This window comes from Podarcis melisellensis (genome assembly GCF_964234715.1).
Source record: "Podarcis melisellensis genome assembly, chromosome: 11".
Taxonomy (NCBI): Eukaryota; Metazoa; Chordata; class Lepidosauria; order Squamata; family Lacertidae; genus Podarcis; species Podarcis melisellensis.
Window position 1 is genome coordinate 33,440,027 of NC_138543.1, and position 15,263 is coordinate 33,455,289.

The window sequence follows — 15,263 nt, forward strand, 5'->3', positions numbered from 1 at the left end:
CTTTGCCCCCAAAAGGTTGGGAAACACTGTTCTATATTATTTTATTTTTAGTTCATTTGCTGTTATTTTCTGCTTTAACTATTTTTACTGTGTTGTGTAGATTGCCTCAAGACACACATGCAGAAGGTAATTAATTAACAATTATAATGGGCCGAGGCCAGTTATGGAGAAGCAGCTCTTCCGTGGATGGGGCTAAAGATGCCCTCAGCCATACAAAAATGTGATAGTGTTGCACATTATGTGTTCAGTATTTTGAAAAATGTGGGTATGTAGAACTTAGTACTTAAAATGTCAGAGGCTCCCATTTCACAATAGTAGAGGTTGAAGTTCTATACTGTACCCCAAGTAGTCTCTGTCTTGTTTACATAAGGACCATATGCCTTGAGATAGAGTTTAGATTTCTCAACATCTCAAAATCCACGTCTTCTGTTAAATGTTTTTGTTGCACCTAATTGCTACTGGTGTTAGCCACAGAAGTATTCTTTCAAAGTGGGGGCCAGTATTCTCAAGACTTGCTCACACATTAATACCGCCTTCTGTTTGATCTTAATGTGTCCTCTGTTCTCGTATTCTTGTATTGCAGGTGACCTTAATCCCTACCCATGATTCGGAGGTGATGAGGGAATGGTATCAAGAGACCCACGAGAAACAACAGGACCTTAACATCATGGTACTGGCGAGCAGCAGCACTGTTGTTATGCAAGATGAATCTTTCCCTGCATGCAAGATTGAACTGTAGAAAAAGAAAAAGAAAAAAAGCATTGCATCACAACCTTAAACTTTGTTTCCAGACATTCTTCAATTTGAAAACACCTTTTCTAATGTAACCCATCTAATTCAGCTGCCGAACTATATATATATATATACCTGCCAAATGCTATACTGTATCACAGTGATGCAAGTCACTAATCTTTTTTTTCCAGTCTTTTGCTGATTGCTAAGGGAAATAACAGTATTCCCACCATAGGGTTCAAATTACTGCAAAACCTGCAGATTCTGGTTCATCTCCGCTGAACAGTTGGAAACCATGCACTAGCAAACACTGCTGACTTCTGCCAGGTATGGGGGCGTTTGCCCTTGAGAGAAAGACAGGGAGAGAAAGCGAGAGAGAGGAGTAGAGGAGAATAAAATCATTAGTTTTGCATTACTCTCAAAGCAATCAATATATTGCTTCCTGCAGTCTACCATCACATAAAAAAGAAAGATGTAGGTTTGCATTAGTCTGAATTACTGCAAGAGCAGGCGTTTTTAATTTAGTGACAAAATTAGCTAGAAAATTACATGAAACCGATTGTGGCTTTGAAGGGACGTAAGATACAAAACACTCACTTGCTGTTGGCAACTTCACTTTGAACATGTCATATTCGCGTCACAGAACTCTCCTAGGCAATATATGCAAGTAGTTTGAACCCCATTCGGTTTAACATGCAAACATGTTGGTCTAAGGCATGCTCCCAGTGAAAAATACATCTAGTCTACTCTTAAATTCGACAAACTTGCATGCTGAAACACCCAAGTCACACTCAAGTTTACTGAAGCAACATACCAAAGCAGTTGGGAGTACCTATGGTAGACAATTTGCCTTAGAATGTGACTTGAATGTACAAAGATACTTGATGCACTTATTTTTTAAATGCAAGATAGCAAGTTTATAAAAACATCTGTGTAGGATTATAGTTACACCAGTACAGAAGTATGCGTGTGCATGTGTGCTACTGGAAACCTCTCTGATTGGTCAAACAGCTTGGTGCTATGAATTATGCATGTAAGTTGAGCACTTCATTTGTGCACCTGAACAGCAAGCCTTTTTTTTTTTTTTGAAAGTCTGCTTTTTCTCCTCCTCCCCCTTTTCCCTTGTGAAAGAAAGGGTGCGCCCGGTACCAGAAATTAACACATACAGAATGTTGCAAAAGGTTCTCTGCACTCTGTACAGTCTTTTGGAGCCTTGTCTCACCTTATTTTGACTGTTAATTTAAGAGCGAATATGGGAACAAATGTACAGATTTGATTTTTTTTTTTAGCTAGGTGCGAACTTTTAATAGATGAATTTTTAAACAGAAGTTTTGTTTACAGGAAAATTGCAAAGAAAAAAAAATCAGGTGAAGGGATTTTTTTTTTAAAGTAGTTTTGTAAGACAAGTGCGTAATGTTATTTTGAGGTTCTGGTGAGAATGAAGTACTGTATTTATTGAACATAGTTAACTGCCGATAATAATTTTGCAGGGAGCACACTAAAAAATGCTATTATGTGCCAGTGATTAAAGAACCCGAGAACTAAAATGCAGGCTGGCTTCCTTTTCGCCAGGAGACTGCCTAGGTTCTGGGCTGGCCCAAGGGCACAAGCAACCCAAGGACCTGCTTGTGGCAATGTTTTTTTGGAGGCGGGATGTATCAACGAAAGCAGCTTATGATTGGCAGTTGCACCGCGGCATTCTTTGGGATGCTGCTGCAATGCACTCCTCCAACTGTTCAGGGCTACTAGTTGGGGCAGCAGAAGAACTGGCTCTACCTACTGTAGGTTTTCCTTTCTCCTGGTACCTGTCTTAAAATTAGCTCAAGCAAGTTCGTGCTCCCCGTATTTACAGATCCCTTCCAAAAGAAAAACTAGGATTGTGTGAATGTTGCAATTCTGTGAAGGGTGCAGAAAAGCTGATTACAGAATTCAGCTTTCTGAGAATTTCAGCGCTCTTCCTCTCTTTTTAACCCTTATGGTTACAGGGAGGACCCAGAGGAGTGGCTGGCGGGAATCTCGGTACCCTGTGGAGCCTTTTGCATTTTCCCAAGATTAGCAGTCAGAAAATTAATTATGCAACATAAGAGAAGTCATGCAAATGTGCATAATTTATGCATCTTGCAGAATTAAGCTTCAGTTGTCACAGAATTTGTGTTACCTTGGGGCAGAAGTTTTGATTTTTTTAAAAAAAGCCAACTATCACGCACAGCTTGAGGGAAGGCTACTCATTATTAAGGCAGTTGTCAAAGGGTTAGGACATCACAGAACCTGTGGTAGTACCTGAAGCTTCATGGAAATCTTACTGGTGCTGGTAGAATATCTTGAGGACTGGGTCGCAGTTATCACTGCATATAACAATATCCATTACGCTTTATTTTGTGGTTTTGTAAGGAATTTACATGACCGCCGTAATAGGAATTTGCTTTGTTCTGTGCCAATTGTTTTTTTGCAGAAGGCTTTGATTCCCTAAATAGTGGATTTTATATCATTTTATTTTCTATTATAATTTATTTCAATGGTTAACATTGTTTATTTTTATTTTATAGATGTGTATTTGCACTGCTAATTTTTAAAAATTATTTTTCATACTACTACAACCCCCTTTTAATTTGGGCTGTGTTAGCCCAGTTAATGCTGTGAAATATTGTTTGTTAAATGTTTTGTGCATTTTTTTTAAAAAAAAGTTCTAATATTTTATTTTTGTTTGACTTTTGTAGCGATGCTACTTTATTTATTCTTTCACCCAGGTCATTCAAAAGCTTGTGTTCTTGTGGTCTCTTTGCTTTTATTGGAATAATATACATGGAAGCAACTAGCAGTAGTTTGGGACTCTCGTCCTTAAAAATTCCATATGATTGTGGTACGAAAGACAAAGGGAAATGTACTGTGGAAAGAGGCAGAATTTCTAAGTTAAGTGTATGTACAATGCTTCTTTCCTAATGTGAACAGCTCAAACCTAAAGAGGAATTTGCACCACAGCACAGAGTGGTTTGTCCCAGTATAGTTAAAGCAGAATCCTGAAGTGGGGGAAGTTAGTTCCGCTACCTGTAATTTGAAACTGCTGGCATCATGAAGCTGAAATGCTACATAGCTGATGAGCCCTGGGTACTCCTGCCTGCCCCTTTTGCAGCTCAACACTAGCTTTTCGTAGCCCAGCTACACAGCATCTCTGATGTGGTGCATCTTGGGCAGTGCCCTCGCCCACACTGGATGAGTTAGCACAATACCATCAACAGCACATTAAGTGTGCCGATGCGCTGGCCACAGTTGTTACTGCACCACATCCTGAGCTTGCCTTGTTAGCAAAGGGTCAAGGAGGATTGGCCTTTTACAGTCTTAATCCCGTTATGGATCGAGCAGCAAGTCTTGCTGAGTGCAGTGTGGCTTATTCCCAAGTAGGTCTCCAGGGTTCTGCAGCTTTGGGTCTACCAAGTTACTAACACAATATTCCATTTATCAATGAACTGTGCAGAAATGATTTGTTTTATGATCTGCCCCCCACTTTATATGTAAGCAGAAATTAAATCATTTTTAGTGGGAGTATATTTTATAAACATATTGCAAATAAATAAATAAATAGAAGAATGCCGTTAACAGCAAGCGAGTATGTGAAAGTAGCCACTTGGCCTGTTTCCAAACAAGCTGCTTCTTTTAATTAAAAAATGAAGACTTTCTTTTAGTTCAGCCCTAAATAGCAATGTTAAATGAATATGTACAAAAGAGAAGCTGCCATCTCTCCACGCCCTCCGAGAAGTGGTAGTCTTTCTAGTCATATGCACACCAGCAGTCCCATAGATTAGTTGAAATCAGCATAGCAGTGCAGTCGTATGTATGCCCAACTCAGAAGTAATCCCCACTCAGTTCAAGGGGGGCTTATTCCCACATAGGTGCATGTAGGATTGCAGCCTCAGTGGGGTTCAAATCCGGTCTTAACATTCCTTCACTCTAAGAACATCCTCAATCGTTCTCATACATATTTTGTTGTAGGAACAAAAAATTAATCAGGTATTTATGTTGGGTGCACTACTTCTTCTTTTAAATGCCTCAAAAATGTTTGATAGCCCCATTCAGCTCTTGGAGATCAGCAGACATTTTCCTGTATATAAAAAAAATGATACTCTGTACGGCTTCATCTCAAAGATCTCAGTTGTGCAGAAGCCATGTCCCTGATCAATCTGCACACAGAAACATGCGCACAGGTCTGCAACCCAATGTGCTTCTTGAGAACTGGCTCTTAGGGGTTTAAGAACCCTCAGGAACATCTTTTCAAGGATACAGGGCAATGGAAAGTGTATGAGATGGATACCCATCCCCCCACCATGAAGGGGAGCCCCTTCCTTGGATAGCCTGAGCTATCCGTTTCAGGATTCTGAATAAGATTGCAAAAGTGGGGTATAAATTTTCTAAACAAATCTGCTTTTTACGCACACACAAGTTTTCAATGGCAGCCAATTTTGGCGGTGTTGTTTTTTTATTAAAAAGAAAAACTCCTCTTGACCAAATTAATGCCTTTCTTGCCTGTGCAACTAACCTAATTGTGTTAGTTACAGCCATACACAGTTAGCTTATTGACAGTCAACCAGGAAATGCCATGGATACTGATTCTGAGCTCTGCTGCTCAGCACAGATTACTAGAAGCATGGTTCAATATTGATTAGCCTAATTTTAATGTGTCAATATTTGAGTGCTGATAGCACTCTAGAAAATGATGGTATTACCCATTGGTAACAGTCCCCTAATCGTAGCCTTTATGATAGTACTATTCCATTGAATGAAATTCAGTGACTGTTTAGGCGAGATCACAGTCCATTTCCCAACTTGACAGTGCAGTCCTATACATGTCTACCCAGAAGCTAATCCCCAGAGTTTGGTGGGATTTACTCCTAGGTAATTGTGCATAAGACTGTAGCCTAAAATGGATCTTCTTTTGCATGCCTTTTCGTCTTCATATGGTGGGTCTGGTTACAACAATTCCTACCTTTTTGATTCCATTCCCATTCTTCGTCTCTTTGAGTTATTTTTAACTTCTCATACTGTGGTGAATGGATCCAAATGTGTATATGAATGTATTTAGCTGTCTTCAATAGCTTAAGCAGTTTAGGAACCTAAAAACACTGAACTGAGAAAATAAATTTGCTGGGGAAAATTCCAAGTCTCCCTGCCCCAATGCTTCCCGCTCCAAGGAGACGCTCTGCATTATAAATTTTATGTCCTAGGCCTCTTCTTTGTCCATATGTAACCAGAAGTTCTTGCTCAGAGGAAAATAGTAGTTTTTGTGGTCTGGCATTATTAAGCAATGGGGAGGGGGGGAATACAATCTTTACACTTACAGAACAAAAAGAGAGTTTCTGTAAGTGATAATATTCTCACTGAATAGTTGACAAACCACCCCAAAAACAAAACAAAACAAAAAACCAGGAACAAGCAGTTCTTCAAAACGCATTTGCAAATTGCATTATTTGCCTTGTTAAAGATGCTTGCTATTTTAAAAGAAGAAAGTTTGCTGTGATTTTAACTAAATAAATAAAAATGCAGCATCTAAACCTTGAACATTTATGGGGGGGGGATGCTTCTCTGCACTGAATTAGCTTTAGGAGCTCCATTCTATTCATACAAGACTGGGCTGTACTCACATTGGTAAAAGCGCAATTCTGAAGTTCCAGGATGCTTTCACATGTTTGCATGCAGCCATTTATTCTTCCAAACCATGGCGAGAAAGTCTTGTTGCTGGCTGAGAAGCTCCTCACACACTCCTCTCTCTCTTGTTCCGAATGGTCTTGTTTGTGTCGGTCTGCAGCTGTGTATGGTTTTATGTCTTATAATCCTTCATCACCTCTATTCTATCCAGTCATATCTAATGTAGAAAATTAGTTTCCAGTGAAAGTAATATGTAGTGCTTTTATGATATTTGTGTGCAATATCCCCTCTTCTGTTGAGGATATTTGATGTAAAGGAAACAAGCTCAGTTCCACAATAAAATACAAAAATAGTTATAAGTGTCAGTCTGGGTTCTTTTTGTATTTATATGAGGATGCACTTTCAACTCTCTTCTCAAATCGCATTCCTGGAAACAGCAAAGGAAAGAAAGGGTTGCTAGATGTAATTATTATGTAGCAGATGAATTCTGTTAGTAGATGTGGGAGACAAATGGGGTGTGGAGTAGCCATCACAATCACAGCCTACCTGTGACCTTCCCAGGGGCATCTGACTGGCTGCTGTTGGAAGTATTGCGGCTGTCATTGACTGGTTGGATGCAGAGGTGTGGTGGGAAGAGGGCTCAGAGCCCAGGGATTGGTGGTGGAATGACACATGAGTGGTCAGAGGAAGAAGAGGGAGCAGACTGGGAGGAGGAGGTGTCAGAATCTGAAGAGGCAACAGGCTTTAGTGAACAGGAAGAGGCTGTAGCAGAGAGCAGTTGAAACTCAGAGGCAGAAGCAGAGGCTGGAGAGGAAGTGGACCAAGAGGCAGTGATGAGGCAGGCTGCTGAAGAATCCAGGGAGTCCCCCCCCCCTCCTGCGACAAGCTTGCCTCCCCCACAGGTCTCCTTGAACATGCAGAGAAATGAAAAAAGCAGAACAGATTGGTTGTGCACAGACATCATCCATGACTGCTTGGGGAAAAACCCTGGAGAAGAGGCAACTGTGGAAAGGCAGGGACCTCGCAACTGACTCATTGGACAGCTACGATTATGGCTGTTATGATCCAGTTGGGAGCCAGTGTGGTGTAGTGGTTAAGAGCGGTAGTCTCGTAATCTGGGGAACCGGGTTTGATTCCCCGCTCCTCCACATGTAGCTGCTGGGTAACCTTGGGCCAGTCACACTTCTGTGAAGTCTCTCAGCCCCACTCACCTCACAGAGTGTTTGTTGTGGGGGAGGAAGGGAAAGGAGAATGTTAGCCGCTTTGAGACTCCTTCAGGTAGTGATAAAGCGGGATATCACATCCAAACTGCTACTGGCACATAAAACCAGTAGCAGTTATGATGAGTTTCCCACACAAAACCAGTGGCTGCTATTTTTTGGGTGGGAATAAGAAAGATTCCACCTCTCATCAGCTACAATTGGTATTATTCTCCAATATATACACTTGGAGGGGGGAGGGAGCCTTCCATCCAATCAGTTGTAATTTGGATTGTTCCCAAATTCAGGCATAAGATGAGCTGGTAAATGCTGTGACTTGCTGGTAGTGCCTGCCAGTATCTTTTTCAGGGTATGTGAGATGCCTTCTGGTCTTAAATCTGTTGTTGGCCTGTCACTGCTTAAGTAGTGAGTTCATAATCTGGATACCCCAGCTAGCAAATGTGGAATTATTTTGCGGAGGGAGTGAAGGAGCAGAGGGTTAAACTGCAACATACACTCAATTAGCTTCTGCCAACCTGATTCCCTGCAGATGTTTTGAACTACAACTCTCATCAGGCTACCTACTACAAAACATCAGGAGAACACTAACTTGCTGAAGGCTTCTAGGCATCTCTTCGAAGATTTCCAACCGAATGATGTATTGATCATTTGGCCTTGGCCCTGATTGGCATTGTAAGACCTACAATAGAATACAATAGAGGAATGACTGCATCTTTTGGTTCAGGGCTTTAATATTGATCATGACATGTTTGCGATGTATCTGCAAGATCTGTCAGACATTTCAAGTCTGCACTTGAGACTGCAGTAGAGCTTTCAGAGGGTGGCAATGGGGGATTTCTCAGCTCCTCCTGCTCTCTCTTCTAGATTCTGTTCCCTCAAGGTTTTATGTCATCCCCTTTTCAATGATGAAACCACTGAGCAAAAACCAGGTGCTAACAGTATGCTGAGGACACTCAAGTTAACTCTTTCCTTCCTCTCCTTACTGCTCCTGAGAGCTAATTCTGGCAATCTAAACCTGTTTAAGCAAATCTGGCAAAAAAGAAAAAACCCAAGATTGTGACAAAATAGATTAGTAGAAATAAAATGTATTTGACTATCTGTCTTGCACATACCACCTTGCACCCAAAGATCTGTAAGTGGTGCACAATAAAAGGAATAAAGGTAAAGGGACCCCTGACCATTAGGTCCAGTCGTGACCGACTCTGGGGTTGCGGTGCTCATCTTGCTTTATTGGCCGAGGGAGCCGGCATACAGCTTCCAGGTCATGTGGCCAGCATGACTAAGCCACTTCTGGCAAACCAGAGCAGCGCACGGAAACGCCGTTTACCTTCCCGCCAGAGTGGTACCTATTTATCTACTTGCACTTTGATGTGCTTTCGAACTGCTAGGTTGGCAGGAGCAGGGACAGAGCTACAGGAGCTCACCCCGTCGCGGGGATTTGAACCGCGACCTTCTGATCGGCAAGTCCTAGGCTCTGTGTTTTAACCCATAGCGCCACCCGCGTCCCTTATAAAAGAAATAAAAACATCTAATTCAAAACTAAAATGGATAAAAATACAAAGGGCAGGAGCAAGAACTCCAAAACAGCACCTTTATTGCTCAAACACCCAAGCAAAGAGCCAGGCTTTCAGCTGGCACTGGAAGGCCAGAAATGCAGGTGCCAGTCGCATTTCAGGAGGAAACGTGCAGGAATGCTGACTTACAATGCACATATTTTAATCTATTAAAAAGTATATACAGTGGTACCTCGGGTTACATAACCTCAGGTTACAGGTGCTTCAGGTTACAGACTCCGCTAACCCAGAAATAGTACCTCGGGTTAAGAACTTTGCTTCAGGATGAGAACAGAAATCGCATGGCGGTGGCACAGCAGCAGCAGGAGGCCCCATTAGCTAAAGTGGTGCCTCAGGTTAAGAACAATTTCAGGTTAAGAACGGACCTCCGGAACGAATTAAGTTCTTAACCCGAGGTAGCACTGTACTGACCTATCAAAAACCATCAGGGGGGCATACAACAAAACAGAAAACCCCACGAAAAACAGTACCAATAATAATCAGGCATATATATTGACTGCATAACACAGAATTGATTCCCCATTTTCCTGGTATCTCGGTACTGAAAGATGCTTAAACGATTGCAGTTCCAAGTCTGAAAAGATTGAAATAAAATTGCCAGGCTATTCTTGGGGCTTTAAGATTCTGAGTCCACACAAACCGACATCAGTGCAAAGGACAAAGGCAAAATGATACTGATTGATTCAACAGCACCTAGAAAAAAAGCCTGGGTTCAATGCAAACTGTCTGGCATGCCTGTCATATTCTATTTTAACCAGCTATAATATCTGGAGGCTGGATCTTGCTGTTTCACACTGTTCTGAATGTGAACAGAATTATTAATGCTCTTTTACCAGCTCTGCCACTACTGTATCTTGATTCTAGGACAGCAAAATACAGACTAGCCTTGATCTGAGATGGAGGGAATTACATGTGCAATTTCCCTCTTGTGAATAATGGATACTGACCTTCTCTATTGGATTGACAGCACCGTGAATAATGAAGGGAAGGGAGGGAAGTTGTATATTTGCTTACCTACTCATTAAAGTATTCGGAGGCTGCTGCGAATTTGAATCAGCAATTTGCATTTCAAATGAAACAGAACTCTTAGTATGCAGATATTTTGTACGCATTGCTGGACACACGAAACCCCCAATCAAAAGCTGCCAAAGCAGATTGAAGCAAAGAGGTTTATTTAAAGGCAGGCTGCCCGTACAACCACCCCACACCCCTTGTAAGATGTGTGTGTTAAATTTGTATACTGCCCTTCATCCGTGGGGTGGTTCACAACATAAAAATACAATATAAAACCACAAAATACATGATGAAAACAAGAACCAGAAACCCCACAAAGGAATACCACCACCTCCCCCAAAACAGACATGTGTTCATTCCATAGCAAGCTCCTTGCTTATCCATCTGCCGCTCATGAATCCTATGGATAGAAGAATACATTCCACAACTTATAGAAAGATCAGAGGGAAAAGGCTGAGGCTACAATCCTGTGCACAATTAGGGATGGAGGAGAAATTAAAACAGTCTGAATTTTAATATGAGCATACCTAATAGATGCTTCTATAAACCAGACTAGAGCTAATCCTTAGGAATTTGCACTTATCTGAATTTAGTAGTGCATCCCAAAATTGGGAACAAAAAGAAAATGCACAAAAAAGAATGTACAAGGATGCTTACAAAAATGTGTGTATTAGGAAACTGCAATTGTCAGATACAGCTACCCCTAAGCACACTTGCAAGTCTCACTGACTACAGGAGAACTTACTTCCAGTAATCATGTATATTATTATTATTATTGAATCCGTAAAAGCTCTTCAATTAATTTGTAGTACAAGTATGCTTGTCTTCATAAAACAGGATTATTGCTCCAACTTTAAGAAAGTTAAACAAATAGATTTAACCAAACAAATAGATTGAATACTAGCACTGGGCATTTATTTCACCCTCAACCAACTTTTATGCCGTTATTCAGTGATCTCCACGAAAATGCTCACATTCTACAAAACTGGCCGAGTCATGCAAATTGTCAATCAGCAGTATGGCTGCTCCATTACTATTTATGGTTGAAACAAATTGCACACATATGCAGTCCGTTCTACGTGCCTGTCACTTTGCACAATACAAAATGCACTTCCTGAACCCAAGGCCAAACCAGGGTTACCAAAACTTTTCAGCTGCCTCTTGCAGCTATGCTTGTTAACCAAAGCATGATCTGCAGAGAGCTGGAAGTGGGGAAGTTTATCTCTCTGCTATGTAATGCTTTCCTTATGGAGTCCTGGGGGGGGGGGATCAAGCTTTGGTTAAAGGAACAGGAACAGGCCACTATCTCTGATCCTACATTATTAATTTATTGGTGTGTAGGTACCCATTTAAACATGTGGAATAAATACACAGAATCCAGTAATTTCTGAATTGGCCGAGAGCTTTGCTGGGCAAAACAGGGCCAGCTTTCTCCTATAGCCTTCACTGTCCATTAACACAATGCTAATGTGCAAATGCGCTGCTCTTTAAAGTCTCACATTAACAGTATTGAAAGCCATGCTAAACTTGTTACTGCTGTGAGAGAAGTTTCTGAGGATCATGGTGCTTATGCTATCTGAAAGAGGCCGTTCAGGGCTCTCCCTGTGGAGGGTAAGAAGCTGCTGGAGGAAACAGAGAATCTGGAGCTTTGTGGCACCTAGTCTCTGTGCAACCTGTAACCACAGGCAGAAATTCCCCAGACATCTTTGGAAATGCTGGAGCACAGAATAATAAACACATCATTATGTAAACAAGAAGGGATGGCTGTTAATTCCTGTAATAGCACCTGCACAACAGACCCCATAAGGGCTGGCTTAGCATCTTCCTTTTAGGAGTAACATTTGCATCTCAAAAGGGTAGGATTAATCTGCTAGGCAAATGAGTAGCATCCACAAGTTCTCTCACCCAGTGAAAAGCAGACAAATGCAAAGCAGCAAACTCCATTGTATAGCCCGAGTTCTCTGCTTGTGGATTACATCACCCTTATGCGTACATTGGATGATTGCAGTGCCTAGAGACAGACAGGTTGTGTATCCAGATCAGTGACCAGAGGAGGAATGACCGCTGAAAGGAGCGCAGAAAGAAGAAACGTGGTGGTGCATCTGCAGACACCGTCATCTGCCCCAGCTGCAACAATACATGTCTCTTCTCATTTCAGTCTCTACAGCCACAGCAGGCACTGCAACCGTCCAACAGTTTGACTTTACCCTCAAAGCTGCACTCCTCCTGAGACAGATGGATGCAAAAAACGTGTACATTTTGTTGAAAAATTGCAGGTTCGATTTCCCCCAGAAACTTTATTGTAATAATAATTTATTATTTATACCCCGCCCATCTGGTTGGGTTTCCCCAGCCACTCTGGGCAGCTTCCAACACAATATTAAAATACAGTAATGGATCAAACATTAAAAGCTTCCCTAAACAGGGCTGCCTTCAGATGTCTTCTAAAAGCCTGGTAGTTGTTGTTCTCTTTGACATCTGGTGGGAGGGCGTTCCACAGGGAGGGCGCCACTACCGAGAAGGCCCTCTGCCTGGTTCCCTGTAACTTGGCTTCTCACAGTGAGGGAACCGCCAGAAGGCCCTCGGCGCTGGACCTCAGCGTCCGGGCAGAACGATTTGCAGGGGGAGGGGGGGAGACGCTCCTTCAGATACACTGGACCGAGGCCATACTGTGAATATTGCATGTCAGTGTGGACTATACAGTAGTACCTCGGGTTAAGTACTTAATTCGTTCCGGAGGTCTGTTCTTAACCTTAAACTGTTCTTAACCTGAAGCACCACTTTAGCTAATGGGGCCTCCTGCTGCCACTGCACCGCCGGAGCATGATTTCTGTTCTAATCCTGAAGCAAAGTTCTTAACCCGAGGTACTATTTCTGGGTTAGCGGAGTCTGCAACCTGAAGTGTATGTAACCTGAAGCATATGTAACCCGAGGTACCACTGTACAATGGTCATCCTCAAGGGATCTAGAAAGGAAAGGGTTTCATGCGAGTCTCAAATGACCGGGGGGGGGGGGTCATGGAAGGTTTGGGAGAGAGACAATCAGCTTATTTGACTGTGAAGTTTTCTGAACAAGCAAACATCCAAGCAGGCTAAATATATTCTTCTATAGGAGGTGGAACACTACAATTACTGCAAGACTGAAGATATGAAGAAGAGTCGAAGCTTTAGCAGACAGGCTTCACCCCCAAATTGCTATCTTTAATAGTAGTTATTAATATGATGCAGCCTGCAAAATAAGTATAAAGGTTCCAGGGTCCCAAAAGTTCAGATTTATCTTACAGGTTTGCCACTCCAGAGTAGCTCCATCCCACAAAGGTCCATTAACACACAGGAACCATGGGGGCAACGAAGCTGATCTTGTGCACTGAGAATAGGGCCTGATGTATCGTGACATAATTACCACGTTTACAGTCGTGCACATAGACTGCTATGTGGGTTGGAATGCACAGCCACAGCAAGGGGCAAACAGCCAACAGAAAAGATAGAAAACGAACTGCAAGAACATCCACTCTGTATGCACATAATCTGGACATTTCTGTTTGTCCAAGCCATAGAGCTGTGAAAGAGTATCAATCCATCTTGCTCACTGGGATTATAGGTACATTTAGCCCCAATAGTAACTCTCAAGTAGTGGTGCTATAAATGCCTGTGAAAAGCTTCTAAAAACCCAACGAAAAATGGCGGGTTTTCACCTGGCATCTAAAAGGCTGGAGAGAGATTACATACATGTGGAGTCACCACCAAAAAGGCTCCTAAAAGGCCTGCATCTTAATAACCCTGGGGCAATGGCTCCTCCTGAATGAACTTTCTACAGGTGAAGCCCTGGTGCAGATTCCAAGTTATAGGTAGGCTAGGTCAACTTCTGGAAGAAACAAAACCCCTTCTATCACAGCCCCCATCTTGTGGAATGCCCTCTGGACAGGGAAGTACCTATGGTCCTTTACCAGCTGATCTAGCCTCCTGCTGCTGTATTGACAGGGCATGGAGAAGAGAGCAGCTCAGCACATGGTGATGGCTTCCAATGCCCAGGGTGCCTAATAGCAGGGCTAGAAAGACCCTTGCCTGAAGGCCCTGGGGTGCTGAAATTCGTCTGAGATGGTCTGACCTGATACAAAGCAGTTTTAAGTGTGCTGCCTCCAAAGAAGACTCCAGATCTTAACTCACCTAGCGATTGCTTGTGATCCCTTGGACAAAGCAAGCAGTCAACATTTTGAACTCCTGTTGGTATCCTTTTTTAAACAGCAGATACTGAATGTGGCCAGAGCGTTTGGAATGTCCTGTCTCACCCAGCCTGTTTTAGAAATGAATCACTTTATTAGACGACAGGTAGACATAACAGGCAAAACTGAGGCCTTCAGAGAAACAATTATAATTACAGTGGTTTTTAATGGGGTGGGGAAGAAGCACTTTTGCTGCAAGATGGATCTGGAAAGGTTTCATCTGCATACAGACAAGGCCACATCACAACCGAGTCACTAAGCCAATCTTCTGCATTAAAGAGATGCTTTTGCTGCATTCTGGGCTTCCAGCTCCTGCCTGGCCTTTTCCCTCAAGTCCCTCTCCCTTTCAGTCAGCAGCGTCCGCTCCTGCTCCCACTCCTTCAGCTTCTCCTTGTGTTTTGCAATGTCTTCCACTTCAAATGCTGGCTGCTTTTCCTCCACAAGCTGGGTGGTCAGTGTCAACAAGCTTGCAGATTCCACCTTGCCAAGCGACTGCAGCTTAGAATTCAGCTTCTGTCATAGCAGGGGTGAGGGGGGAAGAAAAGAAAGGAAAAGAAAGAAGAAAGAAAGAAAACCACTAATCAACCAGTCGCAATACATCAACAATCCACTTGCCCGGCCTGAGTAATCTTTTCCCCCCTCCTCTTCCCCCGGAACTGGAATGTGAAATTCTACAAGTCGGCACCCTGCAGCTGACTTGCGTTTTGTCCTGGAAAAACATGCCAGCCGCAGTAAAGGAGCACTTCTCCATTCCTTCCCTCCGTCCCCAAAAGAAAAAGAGAAGAAAAAATGGTGGGGTGATGGAACAAGCAAGGGGCAGAAATAATTTATAGACTAGATTTTTATGATTTAGCAATAACAAAG

General features: G+C 42.5%; 2 protein-coding genes and 1 long non-coding RNA gene across 3 annotated transcripts in view; 1 reads left to right on the forward strand and 2 right to left on the reverse strand.

Annotated features, from left to right (window-relative positions):
- The window catches only part of MAP1B (microtubule associated protein 1B), a 74,288-nt gene extending 68,041 nt beyond the window's left edge, over positions 1-6,247 (forward strand). Inside the window, exon 7 of the mRNA XM_081929321.1 lies at positions 584-6,247. Within this exon, the coding sequence (XP_081785447.1) occupies positions 584-739 (156 nt within the window). The 3' untranslated portion in view covers positions 740-6,247. The remainder of the gene's footprint in view (positions 1-583) is intronic.
- A 2,919-nt stretch (positions 6,248-9,166) lies between these two features.
- LOC309379923 lies at positions 9,167-12,884 on the reverse strand. Its single transcript, XR_014172680.1, has 2 exons — positions 12,837-12,884; positions 9,167-12,472 (listed from the first exon to the last, which is right to left on the reverse strand). It is a non-coding gene; the product is annotated as an uncharacterized lncRNA (long non-coding RNA).
- Positions 12,885-14,473: 1,589 nt separating this feature from the next.
- MRPS27 (mitochondrial ribosomal protein S27) overlaps positions 14,474-15,263 on the reverse strand; it is a 52,935-nt gene continuing 52,145 nt past the window's right edge. Inside the window, exon 11 of the mRNA XM_081929440.1 lies at positions 14,474-14,912. Within this exon, the coding sequence (XP_081785566.1) occupies positions 14,673-14,912 (240 nt within the window). The 3' untranslated portion in view covers positions 14,474-14,672. The remainder of the gene's footprint in view (positions 14,913-15,263) is intronic.